The 25710-nt window shown below is 56.5% G+C and overlaps 2 protein-coding genes across 2 annotated transcripts in view; one reads left to right on the plus strand and one right to left on the minus strand.

Annotated features, from left to right (window-relative positions):
* On the plus strand, positions 1 to 15375 carry LOC140193023 (uncharacterized; the record flags this gene model as incomplete). Its single annotated transcript, XM_072250474.1, has 8 exons — positions 1 to 102; positions 845 to 952; positions 1220 to 1331; positions 3615 to 3837; positions 6700 to 6782; positions 7394 to 7488; positions 9715 to 9816; positions 14898 to 15375. Coding segments are annotated over 8 exons (843 nt in total), but the record flags the coding sequence as incomplete, so codon positions are not given.
* Positions 13638 to 25710, minus strand: part of LOC140193024 (GMP reductase 2-like) — a gene marked incomplete at its 5' end in the record, with an annotated part of 22221 nt that continues 10148 nt past the window's right edge. Inside the window, 2 exons of the mRNA XM_072250476.1 lie at positions 13638 to 16839; positions 25073 to 25232. Coding sequence (XP_072106577.1) covers positions 16659 to 16839; positions 25073 to 25232 — 341 coding nt within the window. The remainder of the gene's footprint in view (positions 16840 to 25072; positions 25233 to 25710) is intronic.

Consider the following 25710-nt stretch of genomic DNA (forward strand, 5'->3'; position numbering starts at 1 on the left):
ACAGTCGCAGACACCCAGAAGGTGCGTGGGATTCAGGAGCAGTTCCGGGAGCTGGTCCTCCACCTCCTGAGGGACCCATCGTTCCGCACCTCTTTCCTGCAGGTAGAACGGACTGGGGAGGGGAGGGAGAACGATGTCGGCTTCCCAGCTGCACCTGACCTCCCCTTCATGTCTCCACACTCTCTCTCACCTCCTTGTCACTCCCCTCACATCACACCCCTGCCACTTAACTTCTCTCTGCAAAGACTAGGGAGGATGTCCCAGAGGGTAGAGATGAGTGGAGGGAGAAGGTGGAGAGCTGTTGGGATCTTGCTGTGTGCACATCGGGTGTGAGTAGATGGTGCTGACAGGATCCTCTGTCCCTCTGGGTGGGGGGGAGGGAAATGTCAGGATCTTGCTGTGTCCCTGTGAGTGGGGGTGATGGTGGGAGGGGAATGTCAGGTTCCTGTGTCCGTGGGGGTGGGGGACATCAGGATATTTCTCTGTGCCTGTTGGGTGGGGTTGTGGACGTCCTGATCTTGCTCTGTGCTCTGTGTGTGTATGGGGGGGGATTTTGGGATCTTGCTGTGTGCCCGGTGAGTGGGGTTGGGGTTGTAGGGATCTTGCTGTCCGGGAGTGTGGTGTGATTTTGATGGGCTCCGTAGGTGGAGTTGGGGAATTTGGGATCTAGCTGTGCACCATTAGGTGAGGGGGGGTGTCGTTATTTTACTCTGTGCCCTGTGGGGGGTGGGGGTAATTTTGAGATCTCGCTTGGCACTCGTTGGGAGGGGATGTCGGGGTCTGGCCAGTGTGGATGGTGGGATCGTGCTGTGCGCAGGGAATGACGGGGCTGCCTTCCCTGCAGGACGAGGGGCAGAATCACTACGGCGAGGGCTTCATGGCCGCCCTGGACAAGCTGCTGTGGGAGTTCCTGCTGAGAGTGGGGGAGACGCAGGTTCCTCCCAGGCTGCAGGTGAGGGGGGCGGACGTGGGCCGGGGTTACTGTGGGTGGGGAGGGGGTCACCGTGGCCGGTGAGGGGCACTTTGGCTGGGGAGGGGGTCACTGCTGAGAGGGGGAAGATCATTGTGGAGGGATCAGAGGAGAAGGGCTGACAGTGACCCTGGAGCCTCAACCAGCTCCCCTCTGAACACTGTACTTTATGTGGTGATCGGGGAGGGGGTGAGGTTGCAGAAAGATGCCAGTTTTCCGACGTCTCTTCCTCCCTCCTCCCGACTCTAGCCCTGCCGTGCTGACGAGGAGCTGCCGGTGCTCGGGGCCCTGTCCCAGCTCCCTGCCGGCTGCTTGCAGTTGTTGCTGACCAGCCTGGGCTCTGCACACTCCCTGCATCCAGGTAGGTTCCTGGGAGGCCTCCGTCCGCACCCCGCCCTCCCCTTTCCCAAACACAGGGTCCCTCGTCACTGTTCAGGGGTGGGAGGGGCTGTGTGGAGAATCCCTGCGTCGCGTGGGGAAGGGCTGAACCTGTCCTGCGTCATGGGGTGGCGTGGGGGGGTCCCACAGTCCCTTCAGCCTGAGAACTTGCAGCTCTTCCTGTGGTCGGTGCTTGTGATGAGAGGGACCGTTGTTCTCAACAATCGTGTGTGTGTGTGTGCGTGTTTCTGTCTCTGTATGTTACACCCAGAGTGTGTGTGTGTTACATCAAGTGGCAGTCAGGCTTTCTGTGTGAGAGAGAGAGAGTGTGTGTGTTACACCGAATGGGACCCTGGGTTTCTGTGAGAGAGGGAGAGAGAGTCTGTGTGTGAGTGTGTGTGTGTGTGTGTGTGTGTGTGTGTGTGTGTGTGTGTGTATGTTACACCCAGTGGGACCTTGGGTTTCTGTGTGAGAGAGAGAGAGTGTGTGTGTGTGTGTGTGTGTGTGTGTGTGTGTGTGTGTTACACCCAGTGGGACCCTGGGTTTCTGTGAGAGAGGCAGAGAGTGTGTGTGTGTGTTACACCCAGTGGGACCCTGGGTTTCTGTGTGAGAGAGAGAGAGAGTGTGTGTGTGTGTTACACCCAGTGGGACCCTGGGTTTCTGTGTGGGAGAGAGAGAGTGTGTGTGTTACACCGAATGGGACCCTGGGTTTCTGTGAGAGAGGGAGAGAGAGTGTGTGTGTGTGTGTGTGTGTGTATGTTACACCCAGTGGGACCTTGGGTTTCTGTGTGAGAGAGAGAGAGTGTGTGTGTGTGTGTGTGTGTGTGTGTGTGTGTGTGTGTGTGTGTTACACCCAGTGGGACCCTGGGTTTCTGTGAGAGAGGCAGAGAGTGTGTGTGTGTGTTACACCCAGTGGGACCCTGGGTTTCTGTAAGAGAGACAGAGTGTTTGTGTGTGTATGTATGTTACACCCAGTGGGACCCTGGGTTTCTGTGAGAGAGGGAGAGAGAGAGTGTGTGTGTGTGTGTGTGTGTGTGTGTTACACCCAGTGGGACCCTGGGTTTCTGTGAGAGAGGGAGAGAGAGAGTGTGTGTGTGTGTGTGTGTGTGTGTTACACCGAGTGGGACCCTGGGTTTCTGTAAGAGAGGGAGAGAGTGTGTGTGTGTATGTATTTCACCCAATGAAGGAGAGTATGTGTGTTACACCATGTATGTGTGAGTGTGCTGCAGGTTACAGGTGACGAGAAAGTGCGGTGAGAGGCGAAAGGCAGTAACACTCAGACACACAGACGCACACAGCCCGCTTCTCGCCTCCTGCCTTTTTCCCTCATTCTGTTGAAGTCTGCTGTGACCCTGGTATTTTGTCATGGAATAACTGCATCTGTGCGTTTTGAATTTTCTTTCCCATGGGAGAGGGGCCACGGAGTGTTATGGGAAGGCCTTACTGTGTTCCAACGCCAGGGGATGGTCTCTGATATGCCGAGTAGGGAAACGATAAGGTGTAAGATTGAAGCAACACACACAAAATGCTGGTGAACGCAGCAGGCCAGGAGGCATCTATAGGAAGAGGTACAGTCGAAGTTTCGGGCCGAGACCCTTCGTCAGGACTCTTCTCGGCCCGAAACGTCGACTGTACCTCTTCCTAGAGATGCTGCCTGGCCTGCTGCGTTCACTGGCATTTTTTTGTGTGTTGCTTGAATTTCCAGCATCTGCAGATTCCCTCGTGTTTGCGAGGTGTAAGATTAAGGTGGATTGAGAGGCCAAGAATCCAACTGGTTGTTCTAGGGAACCATTTAATAGTGTTACAACAGCAGGCAGAAGCCGTCCTTCATCCTGCTGGTACGTGCTTTCAGGCTTTTGTATCTCCTGCCCGATGGGGGGGGGTCTTTGATTATTCTGCCAGCTTTACCGAGGCACTGACGGAGTCTGTGAAGGGGAAGCTGGTTTCCACAGTGCTCTGAGCTGTGTCTACAACTCTCTGCAGCTTCTTGCAGCCACGGGCAGAGCGCTTGCCGTACCACCGGGCCGTGATGCATCTGGATAGAATTGATGGTGATGATAAAAACTGGTGAGGGTCAATGGCGACAGGTTGAGTTTCTGCAGCCGGTTCTCCCTCAATAACCCGCCAGGGCTATGAGTCTGTGTCTGGGGCTCGGGAGCATGGGGTGGGGAGCAGGGAGGCGGAGGAAGATCTCACGAATCCTCCTGGGACGGGGGGGGGGGGGTGTAATCAGGCTTGCCCTCACACTTGTTCATTCCCCTTCCAGGAACCCCCCTTGTGTTGGATCCCAACCCACCTGGGAAGGGAGCAGACAGCCCAGAGGGAGACGGGTTGGAGGCCGGAGGAGGAGGGGTGGATGGCCAGCTCCCACGACGGCGGCAGCCGCCAAGCAAGAAGATGAAGAGTAGGAGATCGCTGAGGGAGAGGAGGAGCTGGCATGCTTTGCCCCCTCCCAGCTGGAGGCAGTACCCACGGGCCGCGAAGAAAGAGTGAGTTCCTCCCCCCACTCCCAAACGCAGATAGAGGAAGGGAGTGACAGAGAGTGTGCCCCTCAACAGGGTCAGTCGCCGGCAAACCATGTTCTTGGGCTGAATCACTCTTTCCCCCCCTCCACCTTCCTCCGGGTTTGGATGTTGACATCCTGACTGGTGTCACAGAGTCACACAGTCCCTCTAGCCCAACTCATCTGTGCCTACCTGAGCCTGCATTTGGCCCACATCCCTGTCGACCCTTGCTGTCTACATACTTGTCTAAAGGTTATAACTGTCCCCACCTCTCCCATATCCTCTGTGTGAAAAACTTGTCTGACAGATCCCCTTTTAATTCACCTTAAACCCCTCTTGCTCTGGACTCTCCTACCCTGGAGGAAAAGGCAGCAACTGTCCATCTTACCTCACTCCTCATGATTTTATTAACCTCCATAAGATCAGCTTTTGGCCTCATCCACTCCAGGGAAAACAGTCCCAGTCCGTCCAGTCTCTCCATTCCTGGCAACATCCTTGCTAACCTCTCTGCCATCCTTCCTCCAGCAGGGAGACCAGGAACTACTCCGACTGAGCTCCTATCGGTGTCCTGGGCAGCTGTCATGCCATGTACTCAGTGCCCAACCAATGTGCCAATGTGCCTTTGTCACCCATCTGTGGCACCACATTCAGGGAACTGTGTACTTGTACCCCGGGTCTCTCTGCCCTATAACGTTCCCTGGGGTCCTGAACTCGTTCACTTCTCCAGACTTTGCAAACTGGCTGTCAATGTTCATATTGTAAACATGATCCCCCCCAAAAAAATCTGAGGCCATTCAGCCCATCAGTCCTGCTATCTGTTGCGCCTCACCTGATGGTCCACCCCTCTGCCCCGTTTTCTTGCCCTGGAGACGTGCGACCTGCTTGTCCCCGTCCGTCGGGAGCATCGGGAATGAGACTCAGGAGTGTAATCTGGACGAGCGTGAGGGAGGTGCACTTTGGGGGTGAAAGAGGAAAGTATACAGTAAATGGCAGGATCCTTAAGGCACTGATATATTGCACTGAGGTCCGAGTCCACAGAAAGTAGGTAGAGTGGTGAAGAAGGCTTATGGAATGCTGGGGCGTTGAGTGTATGAATCAGGAAGTCATGTTGCAGTTGTAAAGCTTGGAGAGCTATGTGCAGTTCTGGTCTCCCCATCACAGGAAGGTATGGTGGCTTTGGAGAGGGTTCAGGGGAGCTTCACCTGGATGCTACATGGGATGGGAAGGTACAGGCTTTGAGGAGAGGGTGTGTTGTTTTCCTGGAGCACCAGACGCTGAGGGGAGACCTGACTGGAAATTTAAAGATTAGCTTTGTATATCGAAATAGACAGTGAAATGTGTCACTTGTGTCAAATTAAATCAGAGGGCATCGCACTGGGCAGACCAAAAGTATTGCTATTCTTCCAGCGCCAATATAGCATGCCCACAGTTCTCTAACCTCAGCCTGTACGTCTTTGGAATGTGGGGAGAAACGAGAGAAAGATCAAACTGTACAGGAAATGCTGGGAATTGAACCCCAGTCTTACAGCCAGCGCTGTAAAAGCATTACACTGGCCGCTACACTACTGTGCCGTTCACAAGAAAATAAATCTCTGGCTGTGCTGGGATTTGAACTCAGAGACTAGAGCATAAATCCTGTGTCCTAGACCACTCGGCATTGCTACCGATGTAAAATTATGAGGCACACAAAGGGTAGGCGGTCTTTTCCCCAGGGTGGAAATGTTAAATACTGTGGGACATGGGTGTGAGGAGGGAGGGGGAAAGTTTATTCAGACAGAGAGCAGTACAAGGCCCATGGAATAGTGGGGTTTGGATCAGCTGCATGAGGAATTGATCAGTGTGATTGAAGTAACGGTTGTTATAGACGTGAGAGGCCGAGGGGATGTTCCCAAGCTGAACTTCCCCTCCGTGTCCAGAACTCACTGACTGGCCACCCTCGGGGGGAGGAGAGAGAAAGCGAGAGAATTCCAGAAATTCGGCTCTCCACAACCCCCGTCCCCTCAAGGTAAGGCCAAGGAATTTCTCCCCATCTCTGTCCAGAACAGCCCTTGTTTTGAGATGGTGAAGTGGGGGGGGGGGTGGAACGGTGGAGTGTAAATCGTCATTCCCACGTTCGAGCCCTCAGGAGGGGGTTTGGCCGTTCCAAGTGTGGCCTAAAGGGTTTTGATACGGCTGCAACATGATTCCCAAACTCGGTGCCCCAAGTGATGAGGGCAGGTGTGCCACACGCCTTCTCGCCCACCCCACCCTCCTCTCAGCTTACACCTCTGCCCCCTGGTATTTGACATTTCGACCCTGGGGAGAAAGCCTGACCCTCTACCCTAACTGGCCTCTGGTAATCTTATAAATCTCTCTCAGGTGTCGACCACTCCAGAAAACAACCCAACCTCTCCTCCTGGTCCAGACAGCACCCTGGGGAGCCTCCTCTGCACCCTCTCCACACCATCCCTGTAACGGGGCGAACACAGCTGTACACAGTGTACCAAGTGCAGCCCAGCCAGTGGGATACTCAGCTGCAACGTGACTTCCCGGCTCCTGTACTCAATGGTCCAACGGCACCACCCCCCCCCCCCCACGTCAGTGCTAATGCATGTCGTGAAATTTGTTGTTTTGCAGCAGCAGTGAAAGACATTAAAATGACAATAAGAAGGAGAAAAGTAAACAGTGCAAATTAGCGAGGCTGTTCATGGACACTCAGAAATTCAGCAGTGTTCCTTAAACACTGAGTGTGAGTCTTAAGGCTTCTGTGCCTGAATCACCCCACTCCCCCAGAGGTGTGAAGCCCACCCTCGTCTCTCCCGCTCTCATCCCAGGCTGCTCGGACTGACACCACACTGTCTGGTGCAGGAACAAAGCAGAGTCGGGATGCGGTGGTCCGGGCCGGCTAGACGTACCAGAGATCGTGGACGAGTCAGACACCGAGGTCAGAGGTAATAACCCCCCCCCCCGCGCAGACAGTGGCGTAGTGGTTCCTGGGTGGGTTGGACCGGTGTGAAGGAGTTCAGGGGAACGGGACATGATGTCATTGTGACAGGTGTGAGATCCTGAGGGTTATGGGGGGGGAGAGACTGAGAGAATGTTTTTTTCCCCTGATGGCGGGGTGGGGGGGAGGAAGTTCAGAACTGGAGGAGGGGCCACACTCGGAGGATGAGGGGCCATCTGGTTGTTGGAGGTGGGGAAGGATTCGCACTGATAATATTCACAGATAATCTCGAGAATTCTCTCCCTCCCCCCCCCCCCGAGAGCTGGGGGTGTCGGGTAAAAGAGCTTCTGGAGGGGTGTGTGGGGGGAATATGATAGAGAACTGGGCAAGGAAGGGGTTGGGAATCTGGGAGAGAGGGGCCGGGGAGATGAGGCCAGCTGTGCCCTTTTAGAGGGGGGTAGATCAGACTGACCTTGGTCTCTGGAGGGGAGGTGGGGAGGGGAAGGGGAGAGATCGGCCTGACTGTGATCTCACAGAGGGAAGGAGACGGGGGGGGTGCGGTGGAGGGCAGAGGGGAGCCAACTCCCGGTTATGACCTATTTATGCCCCTCTCCACAGGGCCAGAGGAGGAGGACAGCTGCCAGAAGATGGAAGTCATCTCGGACTCCCAGGATGGGGACAGTGATCTGCTCACCACCTGTCTCCGGGGCAAGGTGAGGGGTTTGTTTACCCCCCCCCACATCATCCTGACCTTATCCCTGGGATCACCATGGTGATAGTGGGGCAGGGCTGGCGAGGAGCACCCTGGGGTGGGGGGCAGCAGGAGAGTTCTGATCTGCAGTGGAGTTTCCTGCCAGCCGGTCAGCAGGGACCGACTCTTCTGCGTGCTGCGGAGCCGAGGTCCATGGGGTGTGTCCACACAGGTTCACCCGTGCTCAGTGCGCCATCCCCAGCGGCTAGAGGCACGCTAGACAGCGCTGGAGATCTGGGTTCGTCCCTACACGGGGTCCGGCCCGGCACTGTGTGTGTGTGGTTTGCACACTCTCCTTCCCGTGTCCCGAGACAAGTGTCTCAGTGGGTGAATCTGCTGGGAATTGCCAGTGTGTGGGTGAGGGGGAGAATGTAGGAATGTTGGGGTGGGGGGAGTGAATTTGGGTGCAAATGATGGGGTGGTTTGTGGTCGACACAGACTGTGTGGGCCACAAGGATAGGGGGAGATCAGACTGACCTTGGGCTCATAGAGGGGAGGAGCTCTTGGGGTTGCGGAGGTGGGGAGGGGAAAGAGAGAGATCAGCCTGGCTGAGATCTCAGAGTGGAAAGGAGGTAGTGGGGGGGGGCAGAGGGGGTTGACTCCAAGAAATTTTCCATCGATAGAAGCAAAGACATTAAGGGGGAAGGAGATGAGATGAAAGGTTAGGGAGGGCGTGGACAGGGGAGAGAGGGAGGATTTCCATTGGGGAGGGCGTGGACAGGGGAGAGAGGGAGGATTTCCATTGGGGAGGGCGAGGACAGGGGAGGGAGGGAGGATTTCCATTAGGGAGGGCGAGGACAGGAGAGGGAGGGAGGATTTCCATTAGGGAGGGGTAGGACAGGGGAGGGAGGGAGGATTTCCATTAGGGAGGGGTAGGACAGGGGAGGGAGGGAGGATTTCCATTGGGGAGGGGTAGGACAGGGGAGGGAGGGAGGATTTCCATTAGGGAGGGGTAGGACTAGGGAGGGAGGGAGGATTTCCATTAGGGAGGGGTAGGACTAGGGAGGGAGGGAGGATTTCCATTAGGGAGGGGTAGGACAGGGGAGGGAGGGAGGATTCCCATCAGTCAAGATCCCTCCCACTGGTCGCCTGGTAGGGCTGTTTTGATACGTAAGGAGGGGAGGCAGGATTGGGATTGGGGTTGGGTTTGTGACTCATTGGTGGCTGGGGCTGGGAGAGGGGGAGGGGGACGGGAGGACAGAGTCACTGCTCGATTACATTACTCAAAGAAAAGCTTATCTCAGTGGTTTATTTAAGCAGAGAAAATGGCCATCAGGTCAGTGATCTCAGAGGCTGATCCCATTCACTAGCAAGTGGGCCCATAGCCTTCTACACTTTGCAGGTACGAGTGTTTGTTCAGCTACTTCCTCAACATTGTGAGAGTCTCTGCTTCCTCCACCTCCCTGGGCAGCAACTCCCACCCACTGGAAACAATTGCTATGCAGATCCCCCCTGCACCTCCTACCCCTCGTCCCAAAGCTGTGCCCTGTGTCCTGCGATACCTCTGCCATGGGGAAATGTTTCTTACAATCTCTCGTCTCTATGCCTCTTCTATCAGGTCCGTCGTCAACCTCGCCGTTCTGGGGCAAACAGTCCCAGCCTGCCCAGTCTCTCCCTGTATCTAGAGCCGTCCAGTGTCCTTGGGACCCCTCTCTAGGGCAGCACTGTGGCACTCAGTGCTGCGAGTGTGGTCTAACTCACCTCAGTTGGAGTTGTATTGAAGCTGATCTGAGTTAGAGTTGCTGCTTTAGCAGAGGGGGGTGTCTGGAGGAGTCAGCAGTGGGGGGGGGGGCTGATCTGTCTGTTCCACCCCGTCCCCCCTCCCCGTAGAGAGTGCTGAGCTGGTTTAACTCAAAAACATAATGCATGGAAGAACTCGGCATCTGTGGAGGCAGGCGGTGTGAGTCAACGTTTCGAGTGGGGAAGGAAGGGGCAGTTTGGAGGGAGGTGGGACAAGAGGCTGTGGAGCCAGATGGAGAAGGGACGAAGGGCAGGTGGTGGAGGGAGGGAGTGAGGAAAGAGCCAGATGGGGGAGGGGATGATGGACAGTTGTGGGAGGGGGTGGGACAAGAGGCTGCTGGTGATGGGTGGAGCCAGATGGGGAGGAGGTGGGAGGGTGGGACAAGAGGCTGATACACTGACTTCCTCTCTCCTTCCCCTCACCCCCACCCACTGCCACTCTGCCCAGACACGCCTGCGGCTCTACCAGAGGACCAAGCACAACACACTGATCCCCACCCTGCTCGAGCACCTTGGCCCCTCTGCCAAGCACCCCCTGGACGGGCTGCCGGTGAGTCTTTCTCTCGCACCGGGCTGGGGAGCTGCAGAGTTGGAGGTTAGGAAGGAACTGGGGTCTGCCGGGAGACACTGGGTTAAGGGTGGGACTGAGATATGTAGGAGGTCAGGGTTAGTTTGATCTTAAAAGGCATGCACTGTGCGGTACTGTTCTATGTCCTATCTGTCTCTCATAGTCTTACAGTTGCAGGAAAAAGTTTGTGAACCCTTTGCACTGACCTGGTTTTCTGCATTAATTACTCATAAACAGATCTGATCTTCATCTAAGTTACAATAATAGACAAACAGAACCTGCCTGAACTAACAACACACAAACAATTGTACTTCTCATCAATACTGAGTACATTATTTAAACAGTCACAGTCTAGGTTCAAAAGAGTATGTGAACCTCTGGGGTAACTGGGGTAATGCCTTCTACAACAACTGCTCTGGAGTCGGGTGTTCCAATCAATGAGATGAGACTGGGGGTGTGATTGTGGATCATGGAGGTGTGGGTTGTAGAGGTGCCCTCATCAATCCACAGTAAGAGAAATTGTCTACAAATGGAGGAAATTCAGTACTGTTGCTACTCTCCCCAGCAGTAGGCATCCTGCAAAGATCACACGAAGAGCACCACGTGCAATACTGAAGGAGGTGGAAAAGAACCCAAGGGTATCAGCAAAAGACCACAGCTGGAGTATTGTGTGCAGTTTTGCTCCCCTAATCTGAGGAAAGACATTCTTGCCATAGAGGGAGTACAAAGAAGGTTCACCAGATTGATTCCTGGGATGGCAGGACTTTCATATGATGAAAGACTGGATCGACTAGGCTTATACTCTCTAGAATTTAGAAGATTGAGGGGGGATCTGATTGAAACATATAAAATTGTAAAGGGATTGGACAGGCTAGATGCAGGAAGATTGTTCCCGATGTTGGGGAAGTCCAGAACGAGGGGTCACAGTTTGAGGTGTCATATGTGACGCCAAGCAGAGCTACCGGACGGATGATGCGAATGAGAGAGATTACGGAAGACAATGGAGAAACATTCAAAATGCTAATAAGAGAGAAGAGAGAGATTAATGAGAAAGAAACAATTCAGATATTGACAGACCGGTTGCTTTGAACCTGAACTGTTTGAGGTTTGATGGACAGGTGATACCCCAGCAGGGGGATAAAAAGAGCAGGTTTGCTAAGGCACGAGGCACGCCACAAGACCCTGGAAAGAGCAATGTGCCCCCACAAGTTGGTAGGAGTTTGGAGGACCGGTTCGTGGGAACCGATCAGAGGCTCACAGGGTGTAAAGGTACTATCGGTGGGAACTTTTGCCCACTCTTGCCTGGGTGCCGGGTTCACCGCGGAAGAACGATTGTATCCGGAACGGAGGGGTCACAGTCGGTGACCACAGCGGGATTAGAAGACATCAAAAGGCCTGCCCGAAACCAACTGCAAAGACATCAGAAGGTCTGCCTGAAACCAACTGCATCTCTCTCTCTCTCTGCTCTCCACACCCCACCCCCAACGGTACCACAACAGTGACTACTTCGAACTGAACTCTGCGTCACTGAAGACTGATCATTTTACCCCTAGACTGCAATAGAGCTTGGTTGATTCCTATTACCCTAGTTCTGTGTACATGTGTGTATTATCATTGCTAACCTGTTACATTTATATCCCTACGATTAGTGTACTGTATTACTTATTTCTTTAATAAAACTTTATTACTTCCTAGTAATCACAGACTCCAACGACCTTTGGCAACCCAGTTATGGGGTACGTAACAGAGGATAAAGAGGAAGCCTTTTAGGACCGAGATGAGGAAAAACTTCTTCACACAGAGAGTGGTGAATCTGTGGAATTCTCTGCCACAGGAAACAGTTGAGGCCAGTTCACTGGCTATATTTAAGAGGGAGTTAGATATGGCCCTTGTGGCTAAAGGGATCAGGGGTATGGAGGGAAGGCTGGTACAGGGTTCTGAGTTGGATGATCAGCCATGATCGTACTGAATGGCGGTGCAGGCTTGAAGGGCCAAATGGCCTACTCCTGCACCTATTTTCTATGTTTCTAAGACCTGCAGAAATCTCTAGAACTTGCTAAAGTCCCTGTTCATGTGTCCACTGTAAGAAAAACACTGATTCGTGGAAGGACACCACAGAGGAAACCACTGCTCTCTCTAAACAAAAACATTGCTGCACATCTCAAGTTTTCAAAAGACCACCTGGATGATCCACAATGCTTCTGGATCAATTTTCTGCGGATAGATGTGACAGAAGTTGAACTTTTTGGCAGAATTGCATACTTCTACGTTTGGAGGAAAAAAGAGCACTGCACACCGACACCAAAACCAGCTGTGAAACATGACGGATGGAGCATTGTGGTTTGGGGCCTGGACAGATCACATTCATTGAGGGAACAATGAATTCAAAATTGTATCAAGACATTTTACAGGAGAATGTTAGGGTAGCAGTCATCTGAAGCTTGGATGATGCAACAAAACAATGATCCGAAACATAAGAGTAAATCAACAACAGAATGGGTTAAAAAGATGAAAATTTGTGTTTTGGAATAGCCAAGTCAGAGTCCAGACCTTAACCCAATTGAGATGTTGTGACATGACCTGAAGAGGGCTGTTCATGCAAGCTATCCCAGAGATATTGACGAACTGAAAGTTTTAATGGAGGAATGGTCTAAAATTCCTCCTTGCTGTTGTGCAAGTCTGATCAGCAGCTACAGGAAGTGTTTGGTGGAGGTTATTGCTGCTAAAGGAGATTCTACCAGTTAGGAAATACAGGGGTTCACATACTTTTTTTCAGCCTGGACTGTGAATGATTAAACAAAGTGTTCAATAATGACATGAAAAGTACAATTGTTTTTGTGTTATTAGTTTAGCCAAGTTGTGTATGTCTATTATTGTAACTTAGATGAAGATCAGACCACACTTTATGAGTAATTAATGCAGAAAAATAGGTTCACAAATTTTTTCATACAACTGTGTATATTTCTATAAGATCCCTTCTCATTCTTTTGAACTCCAGCAGGCAACTCGATCTCACCCCTGGAATCGACCAGGTGAACCGCCTCCAAAACCAGTATCTTTTCTTCAGTAATGGAGTTCTCAAGTAGAATTATTGAGCCAAGCTTGTGAATGACCCTAATATTTAATGATTGCCTTATCTCCCACCTTGCCCGTGTGTGGTAAGTGTGCCTGCGGTGATAAACCAGGGTTTTCTTCCTTGTAATGTACCGGAGCTTATTAGGATTAGTGGATGTGCCTAATTTGGCCATGACAGAAGTGACGAGCAGGAGAGGAGGGTTACGGTGGATCAGAAAGAGGTAGTTCTGCTGAAGACACAGACACACACACACACCCCTACACCTACACCTGTTGTCCTGGGAGGTGTCAGCTCTGATGTGACAGTCTCACTTTCCACATCAGGACATTAAATTATTTAGTACAAGGGACGTGGTAATGCGAGGTTTAACATTTATGGAGGAAAAGCAGCCAACATAATCAAAGCTCCCCCATCCACCCCAGATATTGGCTCTTCCTCCTGCTTTCACTGGACAGAAGGTACAAAATCCCAAATAGGTTCAAGGACATTTTCTACCCCACTGTTAAAAGACTATTGAAATGTTCCCTAGTACGATAAAATTGACTGTTGACCTTGTCATGACCCTTGCATTATTGTTTGCCTGTACTGCACTTTCTCTGTAACTAACACTTTATTCTGCACTGTGTTATAGCTTTTGCCTTGTATGACGGTGCACAGATGTGATAAAATGATCTGCATGGGTGCCGTTTTTCACTGTACTTTGGTTTATGTGACAATAATGAACCAATTTACTGATGTTATATTTAGTACAAAGAACATGGAGATGAGAGGTTATCATTTTCACAGCAGTTAAACCAGGACAGAATTTGCCTCGTGGCTGGCAGGGAGTTGTAGAACAGAGAGACATGGGGTGATAGGTACTTTGACAACCTTCTATTGATGTGTAGTGGAGAGTGGACTGGCTGTATCACGTCCTGGTATGGAAACACCAATGCCTTTGAACGGAAAATCTTTCTAAAAGTAGTGGATTTGGCCTAGTCCATCACGAGTAAAACCCTCCCTACCATTGAGCACATCTACATGAAACATTGTCCCGGAAAGCAGCATCCCTCATCAGAGATCCCCCACCACCCAGGACATGCTCTCTTCTCACTGCTGCCATCAGGTAGAAAGGTACAAGAGCCTCAGGAGTCACCCCACCAGGTCCCGGAGGAGTTACTACCCCTCAACCATCAGGCTCTTGAACAAAAGGGGATAACTACACCCACTTGCCCCATCACTGAGCTATACCAACAACTAATACATCTCACTTTCAAGGAACCTTTCTCTCATGTCTCGTTATTTATTTACATTTTCATTTGCACAGTCTGTTGTCTTCTGCAGTCTGGTTGATCTTTCATTGATACTACAGTTACTACTCTGTAGATTTGCTGAGTATGCTTGCAGGAAAAAGATGCTCAGGGTTGTATATCTGTACTCTGATAATTGTCTTTGAACGTAGTTCCCTGAATGTGGTGACAAGTCGTTGTCACGTGTACTGTATGGTGAACAGATACAATGGATTTGTAGCTGCGTCACAGGTACCGTAGACAGACAGGGTGTTTGGAGAAGGACGTTGGCCTGCGTTCAGGGCTGTGAGTGCAGGAATTGGGACATGATGATACAACTGTGTATGCCTCTGGGGAGATTGCACCTGGAGTGCTGTGCACAGTTCTGGGTGCCCAGCTATCGGAAACACAATTACGCTGGAGGGTGCAGTAAAGGTTTGCAAGAACTTTGCTGGGACTGCGGTGCTTAAGTTATGAGGTGAGACTGGACAGGCTGGGACTGTTTTCCCCGGAGTGAAAGAGGCTGAGGGGTAACATTGCAGCTTATAAAAACCATGAGGTGCCTAGATAACGTGGAAAAGTTATGTTCGCGGTCACTGACAGCGTTGTGGAAACACCTAGATAGTACTCGACCCACTCAGTACAGAAGGGTATGGGAAGTGGTCTCTTTCCATGCTGGATGACCCTGACTCAGTTTGTTCCTGTCTGCTCTCTTTCAGAACCCGGGAGTGAGCTGATGGTGCGTAGGCTCCCCCTGCAGCTTGACCTATGGCTGGCCTGCCTTTGTCTCTGTGGACATGGTTCCTGAGCTGCTGACATGAGAGATGGTGTTACATGGGGCTGGACAGTGCTGACGTCTCTGCTGCCCAGGCACTGGATGGACCTTTGGCTGAGCTCCCTCTGCAACGTCCCCCATCCTTCGGAAGAACCCTCCCTCCTTCACCTTCAAGCTGACCATGGCTGAGGCCTGGATTGGGCCTAGCTTATGCCAAGGCGACACAGGGTAGTGGTGGTGCGGGTGGTCGCTGTCACCCTGGAGGGGAGGTGCTGTTCCTGAGGTTTCATTTGACCGGTGGGAAGTGAGATCTGGGTTGTGCTGGGTGTTGGGGATCCGGTGTGTGTCATAACTGTGCATCTCGAGTCTCACTCCTCCCCTCTCTTGTACAATAAATGTTCCTGCTTATCAAGGAGACAGCAGTCGAGTGAGGATGGCGTTTCTCGGCAAAGGTGGGGAAAGAATTGAGATGAAAACGGTGACATCGATGGGCAGTGCTGAATAAAGCCAGGACCTCAGTCCGTTTGACCCAGCTTTACTGTGCAGTTAGATGGCATAGAGAGCCCCACTTTCTGTGCCGATAAATGTCTAGCTAGTCTCGAATCACCTTGTTTCACCAGCTTATCCATGGCCTGTACAAAAAACATTGTGATTGTCCCTGCCTGTACCTTCTCCTCTGGCTCTTCATTCCACACACCCATCCCGTGTGTGTGGAAAACTCAGCCTCCTTTAAAACTTTCCCCTCTCCTTAAACCTGTGCTCTCTGCCTTTAGACTCTGCTGCCCTGGGACTGTCCACCTCTTCTACACCCCTCATGATTTTATAAACCTACATCAGATCACCCGTCAGCCTCCTCCGCTCCAAGGAAAACAGTCTCTCCTTGCAACTCAAACCCTCTGGTCCCAGCAACATCTTGATCCTTTTCTGCAACCCCAGTGACTGGGTGTAGCTGGCTGACCAGAACACTGAGTGGTCTCATCAGCATCTCATTCAGCTGTATGTGCTCTGACCGCTGAAGGCAGGTAGGCCAAACACTTACTTCACCCTGAATACCTGTGTCGCCAGGGTCAGACACACACACAAAGACACACACATGTGCGACACTCTTTTCTGTTCAACAGAAGGAAATCCAGTTTTCTGTAAAGCACCATGCCGTTTTATTATCTGAACTGAACGTGGTTTTACAGAACGCAGCAGCCCAATTAGAGTGGGAGTGAAGAGGTCACAGCCACTCAGTTTCTGCAGATGCAATGCCAGGGTCTCACCCCATGACTTCCTCCAATTACACAGAGTAATTGAACCATGGTGGTCGAAGTGATGACCTGGTCAGGCACGAGAAGCAGATGGTCCCAACTGCAAGCAAGCAAGTGGTCCCAGACAGAATATATTGCACTAAAAGGGGAGACTTGAGTAAAAAGCCAGAGGTGAGGCTCCTTCCACACACTCCCAGGGACAGGGTCAGACACAAGGTGAGGCTCTCTCCACACTGTCCTGATATACTCACAGGGCAGAGTCAGACACAAGGTAAAACTCCCTCTAACACTGTCCCGTTGCACGTTACCTCCTAAGGACAAGGTGAGGCTCTCTCCACACAGTCCTGTCCACTGTTTCTCAGTGAGTGATGGGATTGTCTGTGTGTGGGGGGGGGGGGGGGCATTGTGGGAATGTACAGTGAAGCAGCGGCTGCCTGAGGCCAGCCTGCGGACTAGCTGAAGACGGCGTTGAGCTGCTGAGTGACACGGATGAAGGTGGTCCTGCGGCTGAGTTCCTTCAGTTTGGCAGCTCCCACGTAGGTGCAGGTGGAGCGCACCCCACCCAGGATGTCCCGGATTGTGTGTTCCACATCACCTTTGTACTCCACCTCCACCGTCTTCCCCTCTGACGCCCTGCAGTGGGAGGAGGGGAGGGAGGGAGAGACAGAGGGGGAACAGGGCTGATGATGTCCTAGCCACACCCCATCACTGAATATTGCTCACTGCTCCTTCCCACCCCCCACTCACTCCCTGTCATCCCCTTCCTTACCCCACCTTCCCCTTCCCACCCCCCTCGTCCCCTTCCCACACCCTACTCACTCCCTGTTGTCCCCTTCCCACCCCCCACTCACTCCCTGTCATCCCCTTCCCTACCCCACCTTCCCCTTCCCACCCCCCTCGTCCCCTTCCCACACCCCACTCACTCCCTGTTGTCCCCTTCCCACCTCCCACTCACTCCCTGTCATCCCCTTCCCTACCCCACCTTCCCCTTCCCACCCCCCTCGTCCCCTTCCCACACCCTACTCACTCCCTGTCATCCCCTTCCCTACCCCACCTTCCCCTTCCCACCCCCCACTCACTCCCTGTCATCCCCTTCCCTACCCCACCTTCCCCTTCCCACCCACCTCGTCCCCTTCCCACCCCCCACTCACTCACTGTCATCCCCTTCCCTACCCCACCTTCCCCTTCCCACCCCCCTCGTCCCCTTCCCACACCCCACTCACTCCCTGTCCTTCCTTTCCTGTCCCCCCACTCACCCCGTCATCCCTTCCCGTCCCCCCACTCACTCCCTGTCATCCCCTTCCCTACCCCACCTTCCCCTTCCCACCCCCCTCGTCCCCTTCCCACACCCCACTTACTCCCCGTTGTCCCCTTCCCACCCCCCACTCTCCCTGTCATCCCCTTCCCTACCCCACCTTCCCCTTCCCACCCCCCTCATCCCCTTCCCACACCCCACTCACTCCCCGTTGTCCCCTTCCCACCCCCCACTCTCCCTGTCATCCCCTTCCCTACCCCACCTTCCCCTTCCCACCCCCCTCGTCCCCTTCCCACACCCCACTTACTCCCCGTTGTCCCCTTCCCACCCCCCACTCTCCCTGTCATCCCCTTCCCTACCCCACCTTCCCCTTCCCACCCCCCTCATCCCCTTCCCACACCCCACTCACTCCCCGTTGTCCCCTTCCCACCCCCACTCTCCCTGTTATCCCCTTCCCTACCCCACCTTCCCCTTCCCACCCCCCTCATCCCCCACACCCCACTCACTCCCCGTCCTTCCCTTCCCGTCCCCCCACTCACTCCCTGTCATCCCCTTCCCTACCCCACCTTCCCCTTCCCACCCCCCATCCCCTTCCCACACCCCACTCACTCCCCGTTGTCCCCTTCCCACCCCCCACTCTCCCTGTCATCCCCTTCCCTACCCCACCTTCCCCTTCCCACCCCCCTTATCCCCTTCCCACACCCCACTCACTCCCCGTTGTCCCCTTCCCACCCCCCACTCTCCCTGTCATCCCCTTCCCTACCCCACCTTCCCCTTCCCACACCCCACTCACTCCCTGTCCTTCCTTTCCTGTCCCCCCACTCACCCCGTCATCCCTTCCCGTCCCCCCACTCACTCCCTGTCATCCCCTTCCCTACCCCACCTTCCCCTTCCCACACCCCTCATCCCCTTCCCACACCCCACTCACTCCCCGTTGTCCCCTTCCCACCCCCCACTCTCCCTGTTATCCCCTTCCCTACCCCACCTTCCCCTTCCCACCCCCCTCATCCCCCACACCCCACTCACTCCCCGTCCTTCCCTTCCCGTCCCCCCACTCACTCCGTCATCCCCTTCCCTACCCCACCTTCCCCTTCCCACCCCCCATCCCCTTCCCACACCCCACTCACTCCCCGTTGTCCCCTTCCCACCCCCACTCTCCCTGTCATCCCCTTCCCTACCCCACCTTCCCCTTCCCACACCCCACTCACTCCCCGTCCTTCCTTTCCTGTCCCCCCACTCACCCCGTCATCCCTTCCCGTCCCCCCACTCACTCCCTGTCATCCCCTTCCCTACCCCACCTTCCCCTTCCCACCCCCATCCCCTTCCCACACCCCACTCACTCCCCGTTGTCCCCTTCCCACCCCCCACTCTCCCTGTCATCCCCTTCCCTACCCCACCTTCCCCTTCCCTACCCCATCTTCCCCTTCCCACACCCCACTCACTCCCCGTCCTTCCCTTCTTGTCCCCCCACTCACTCCGTCATCCCCTTCCCTACCCCACCTTCCCCTTCCCACCCCCTCGTCCCCTTCCCACACCCCACTCACTCCCCGTTGTCCCCTTCCCACCCCCCCACTCACTCCGTCATCCCCTTCCCTACCCCACCTTCCCCTTCCCACCCCCCTCATCCCCTTCCCACACCCCACTCACTCCGTCATCCCCTTCCCACCCCCCACCTTCCCCTTCCCACCCCCCTCGTCCCCTTCCCACACCCCACTCACTCCCTGTTGTCCCCTTCCCACCCCCCTCGTCCCCTTCCCACACCCTACTCACTCCCTGTTGTCCCCTTCCCTACCCCACCTTCCCCTTCCCACCCCCCTCGTTCCCTTCCCACCGCCCACTCACTCCCTGTCATCCCCTTCCCTACCCCACCTTCCCCTTCCCACCCCCCACTCTCCCTGTCATCCCCTTCCCTACCCCACCTTCCCCTTCCCACACCCCACTCACTCCCCGTCCTTCCTTTCCTGTCCCCCCACTCACCCCGTCATCCCTTCCCGTCCCCCCACTCACTCCCTGTCATCCCCTTCCCTACCCCACCTTCCCCTTCCCACACCCCACTCACTCCCCGCTGTCCCCTTCCCACCCCCCACTCTCCCTGTTATCCCCTTCCCTACCCCACCTTCCCCTTCCCACCCCCCTCATCCCCCACACCCCACTCACTCCCCGTTGTCTCCTTTCCACCCCCCACTCTCCCTGTCATCCCCTTCCCTACCCCATCTTCCCCTTCCCACACCCCACTCACTCCCCGTCCTTCCCTTCTTGTCCCCCCACTCACTCCGTCTTCCCCTTCCCTACCCCACCTTCCCCTTCCCACCCCCTCGTCCCCTTCCCACACCCCACTCACTCCCCGTTGTCCCCTTCCCACCCCCTCACTCACTCCGTCATCCCCTTCCCTACCCCACCTTCCCCTTCCCACACCCCACTCACTCCCCATTGTCTCCTTCCCACCCCCCACTCTCCCTGTCATCCCCTTCCCTACCCCACCTTCCCCTTCCCACCCCCCTCATCCCCTTCCCACACCCCACTCACTCCCCGTTGTCCCCTTCCCATCCCCCACTCTCCCTGTTATCCCCTTCCCTACCCCACCTTCCCCTTCCCACCCCCCTCATCCCCCACACCCCACTCACTCCCCGTCCTTCCCTTCCCGTCCCCCCACTCACTCCCTGTCATCCCCTTCCCTACCCCACCTTCCCCTTCCCACCCCCCATCCCCTTCCCACACCCCACTCACTCCCCGTTGTCCCCTTCCCACCCCCCACTCTCCCTGTCATCCCCTTCCCTACCCCACCTTCCCCTTCCCACCCCCCTTATCCCCTTCCCACACCCCACTCACTCCCCGTTGTCCCCTTCCCACCCCCCACTCTCCCTGTCATCCCCTTCCCTACCCCACCTTCCCCTTCCCACACCCCACTCACTCCCTGTCCTTCCTTTCCTGTCCCCCCACTCACCCCGTCATCCCTTCCCGTCCCCCCACTCACTCCCTGTCATCCCCTTCCCTACCCCACCTTCCCCTTCCCACACCCCTCATCCCCTTCCCACACCCCACTCACTCCCCGTTGTCCCCTTCCCACCCCCCACTCTCCCTGTTATCCCCTTCCCTACCCCACCTTCCCCTTCCCACCCCCCTCATCCCCCACACCCCACTCACTCCCCGTCCTTCCCTTCCCGTCCCCCCACTCACTCCGTCATCCCCTTCCCTACCCCACCTTCCCCTTCCCACCCCCCATCCCCTTCCCACACCCCACTCACTCCCCGTTGTCCCCTTCCCACCCCCACTCTCCCTGTCATCCCCTTCCCTACCCCACCTTCCCCTTCCCACACCCCACTCACTCCCCGTCCTTCCTTTCCTGTCCCCCCACTCACCCCGTCATCCCTTCCCGTCCCCCCACTCACTCCCTGTCATCCCCTTCCCTACCCCACCTTCCCCTTCCCACCCCCATCCCCTTCCCACACCCCACTCACTCCCCGTTGTCCCCTTCCCACCCCCCACTCTCCCTGTCATCCCCTTCCCTACCCCACCTTCCCCTTCCCTACCCCATCTTCCCCTTCCCACACCCCACTCACTCCCCGTCCTTCCCTTCTTGTCCCCCCACTCACTCCGTCATCCCCTTCCCTACCCCACCTTCCCCTTCCCACCCCCTCGTCCCCTTCCCACACCCCACTCACTCCCCGTTGTCCCCTTCCCACCCCCCCACTCACTCCGTCATCCCCTTCCCTACCCCACCTTCCCCTTCCCACCCCCCTCATCCCCTTCCCACACCCCACTCACTCCGTCATCCCCTTCCCACCCCCCACCTTCCCCTTCCCACCCCCCTCGTCCCCTTCCCACACCCCACTCACTCCCTGTTGTCCCCTTCCCACCCCCCTCGTCCCCTTCCCACACCCTACTCACTCCCTGTTGTCCCCTTCCCTACCCCACCTTCCCCTTCCCACCCCCCTCGTTCCCTTCCCACCGCCCACTCACTCCCTGTCATCCCCTTCCCTACCCCACCTTCCCCTTCCCACCCCCCTTGTCCCCTTCCCACACCCTACTCACTCCCTGTTGTTCCCTTCCCACCCCCCACTCACTCCCTGTCATCCCCTTCCCTACCCCACCTTCCCCTTCCCACCCCCCACTCTCCCTGTCATCCCCTTCCCTACCCCACCTTCCCCTTCCCACACCCCACTCACTCCCCGTCCTTCCTTTCCTGTCCCCCCACTCACCCCGTCATCCCTTCCCGTCCCCCCACTCACTCCCTGTCATCCCCTTCCCTACCCCACCTTCCCCTTCCCACACCCCACTCACTCCCCGCTGTCCCCTTCCCACCCCCCACTCTCCCTGTTATCCCCTTCCCTACCCCACCTTCCCCTTCCCACCCCCCTCATCCCCCACACCCCACTCACTCCCCGTTGTCTCCTTTCCACCCCCCACTCTCCCTGTCATCCCCTTCCCTACCCCATCTTCCCCTTCCCACACCCCACTCACTCCCCGTCCTTCCCTTCTTGTCCCCCCACTCACTCCGTCTTCCCCTTCCCTACCCCACCTTCCCCTTCCCACCCCCTCGTCCCCTTCCCACACCCCACTCACTCCCCGTTGTCCCCTTCCCACCCCCTCACTCACTCCGTCATCCCCTTCCCTACCCCACCTTCCCCTTCCCACACCCCACTCACTCCCCATTGTCTCCTTCCCACCCCCCACTCTCCCTGTCATCCCCTTCCCTACCCCACCTTCCCCTTCCCACCCCCCTCATCCCCTTCCCACACCCCACTCACTCCCCGTTGTCCCCTTCCCATCCCCCACTCTCCCTGTTATCCCCTTCCCTACCCCACCTTCCCCTTCCCACCCCCCTCATCCCCCACACCCCACTCACTCCCCGTCCTTCCCTTCCCGTCCCCCCACTCACTCCCTGTCATCCCCTTCCCTACCCCACCTTCCCCTTCCCACCCCCCATCCCCTTCCCACACCCCACTCACTCCCCGTTGTCCCCTTCCCACCCCCCACTCTCCCTGTCATCCCCTTCCCTACCCCACCTTCCCCTTCCCACCCCCCTTATCCCCTTCCCACACCCCACTCACTCCCCGTTGTCCCCTTCCCACCCCCCACTCTCCCTGTCATCCCCTTCCCTACCCCACCTTCCCCTTCCCACACCCCACTCACTCCCTGTCCTTCCTTTCCTGTCCCCCCACTCACCCCGTCATCCCTTCCCGTCCCCCCACTCACTCCCTGTCATCCCCTTCCCTACCCCACCTTCCCCTTCCCACACCCCTCATCCCCTTCCCACACCCCACTCACTCCCCGTTGTCCCCTTCCCACCCCCCACTCTCCCTGTTATCCCCTTCCCTACCCCACCTTCCCCTTCCCACCCCCCTCATCCCCCACACCCCACTCACTCCCCGTCCTTCCCTTCCCGTCCCCCCACTCACTCCGTCATCCCCTTCCCTACCCCACCTTCCCCTTCCCACCCCCCATCCCCTTCCCACACCCCACTCACTCCCCGTTGTCCCCTTCCCACCCCCACTCTCCCTGTCATCCCCTTCCCTACCCCACCTTCCCCTTCCCACACCCCACTCACTCCCCGTCCTTCCTTTCCTGTCCCCCCACTCACCCCGTCATCCCTTCCCGTCCCCCCACTCACTCCCTGTCATCCCCTTCCCTACCCCACCTTCCCCTTCCCACCCCCATCCCCTTCCCACACCCCACTCACTCCCCGTTGTCCCCTTCCCACCCCCCACTCTCCCTGTCATCCCCTTCCCTACCCCACCTTCCCCTTCCCTACCCCATCTTCCCCTTCCCACACCCCACTCACTCCCCGTCCTTCCCTTCTTGTCCCCCCACTCACTCCGTCATCCCCTTCCCTACCCCACCTTCCCCTTCCCACCCCCTCGTCCCCTTCCCACACCCCACTCACTCCCCGTTGTCCCCTTCCCACCCCCCCACTCACTCCGTCATCCCCTTCCCTACCCCACCTTCCCCTTCCCACCCCCCTCATCCCCTTCCCACACCCCACTCACTCCGTCATCCCCTTCCCACCCCCCACCTTCCCCTTCCCACCCCCCTCGTCCCCTTCCCACACCCCACTCACTCCCTGTTGTCCCCTTCCCACCCCCCTCGTCCCCTTCCCACACCCTACTCACTCCCTGTTGTCCCCTTCCCTACCCCACCTTCCCCTTCCCACCCCCCTCGTTCCCTTCCCACCGCCCACTCACTCCCTGTCATCCCCTTCCCTACCCCACCTTCCCCTTCCCACCCCCCTTGTCCCCTTCCCACACCCTACTCACTCCCTGTTGTTCCCTTCCCACCCCCCACTCACTCCCTGTCATCCCCTTCCCTACCCCACCTTCCCCTTCCCACCCCCCACTCTCCCTGTCATCCCCTTCCCTACCCCACCTTCCCCTTCCCACACCCCACTCACTCCCCGTCCTTCCTTTCCTGTCCCCCCACTCACCCCGTCATCCCTTCCCGTCCCCCCACTCACTCCCTGTCATCCCCTTCCCTACCCCACCTTCCCCTTCCCACACCCCACTCACTCCCCGCTGTCCCCTTCCCACCCCCCACTCTCCCTGTTATCCCCTTCCCTACCCCACCTTCCCCTTCCCACCCCCCTCATCCCCCACACCCCACTCACTCCCCGTTGTCTCCTTTCCACCCCCCACTCTCCCTGTCATCCCCTTCCCTACCCCATCTTCCCCTTCCCACACCCCACTCACTCCCCGTCCTTCCCTTCTTGTCCCCCCACTCACTCCGTCTTCCCCTTCCCTACCCCACCTTCCCCTTCCCACCCCCTCGTCCCCTTCCCACACCCCACTCACTCCCCGTTGTCCCCTTCCCACCCCCTCACTCACTCCGTCATCCCCTTCCCTACCCCACCTTCCCCTTCCCACACCCCACTCACTCCCCATTGTCTCCTTCCCACCCCCCACTCTCCCTGTCATCCCCTTCCCTACCCCACCTTCCCCTTCCCACCCCCCTCATCCCCTTCCCACACCCCACTCACTCCCCGTTGTCCCCTTCCCATCCCCGACTCTCCCTGTCATCCCCTTCCCTACCCCACCTTCCCCTTCCCACCCCCCTTGTCCCCTTCCCACACCCCACTCACTCCCCGTTGTCCCCTTCCCACCCCCCACTCTCCCTGTCATCCCCTTCCCTACCCCACCTTCCCCTTCCCACACCCCACTCACTCCCCGTCCTTCCTTTCCTGTCCCCCCACTCACCCCGTCATCCCTTCCCGTCCCCCCACTCACTCCCTGTCATCCCCTTCCCTACCCCACCTTCCCCTTCCCACACCCCACTCACTCCCCGTCCTTCCCTTCTTGTTCCCCCACTCACTCCGTCATCCCCTTCCCTACCCCACCTTCCCCTTCCCGCCCCCCTCGTCCCCTTCCCACACCCCACTCACTCCGTCATCCCCTTCCCTACCCCACCTTCCCCTTCCCGCCCCCTGTCCCCTTCCCACCCCCACTCACTCCCTTCCCCACATCCCACTAACTCCGTCATCCCCTTCCTGCCTCCCACTCACTCCGTGTCGTCCCCTTCCTTCCCCCACTGTCCCCTTTCCAACCCCTGCTCACTCCCACCTGTTCTCCTTCCTTCACCCCCTCCGTGCTCCATCCCTCCCTCTCCCCCGTCCGATCGTACCTGTAATCAGCCACGCCGCCGCTGTGTTTCTTCATGGCCATCTCTGAGCTCATGCCGTAGAACAGCTTGTACTTCTTGCCGTTCTTCTCGATGGTGTCCCCTCCGCACTGGGTGTGACCCGCAAGCATGCCGCCCAGCATCACAAAGTCGGCTCCGGCCCCTGGGGATGTGCAGAGGGAGAGAAGGGCGGCAGTGAGTGTGGACTGAAGCCTTGGGTGGTGTCTACGGAGGGTGATGCGCAATCTGCAGAGAGGATCTATGTGGTGAGCGGGGGAAGCAGCTCAGAATACAGAGTCCTCCCTCACCGTCGCTCTGCCACCCTCTGACCTGCTCCAGCCCAAACGCACTTGAGCAACACACGATTTGCTGGAAGAACTCAGCAGGTCAAACATCGATGGGAGGAACGGAACTGTTGAGGTTTCACGTCGAAACCCTGCATCAGGAGTGAGAGGGGAGGGGTGAGACAGGAGTTGTTGGATTGGCAGTTTATGTCAGGTAGATGAGGGGAGTGGGAGACAGTGGTAGGTGGATGACAGAGGAAGGAGAGGAGTGTGGTATCTGCTGCAGGAAGAGATGTAGGAACACAGCTCAGTGCTGGATTCTGACTAGGACAGAAGGTAAGAATGGAACCTTTTGGG

This window comes from Mobula birostris, unplaced genomic scaffold, assembly GCF_030028105.1.
Source record: "Mobula birostris isolate sMobBir1 unplaced genomic scaffold, sMobBir1.hap1 scaffold_3549, whole genome shotgun sequence".
Taxonomy (NCBI): Eukaryota; Metazoa; Chordata; class Chondrichthyes; order Myliobatiformes; family Myliobatidae; genus Mobula; species Mobula birostris.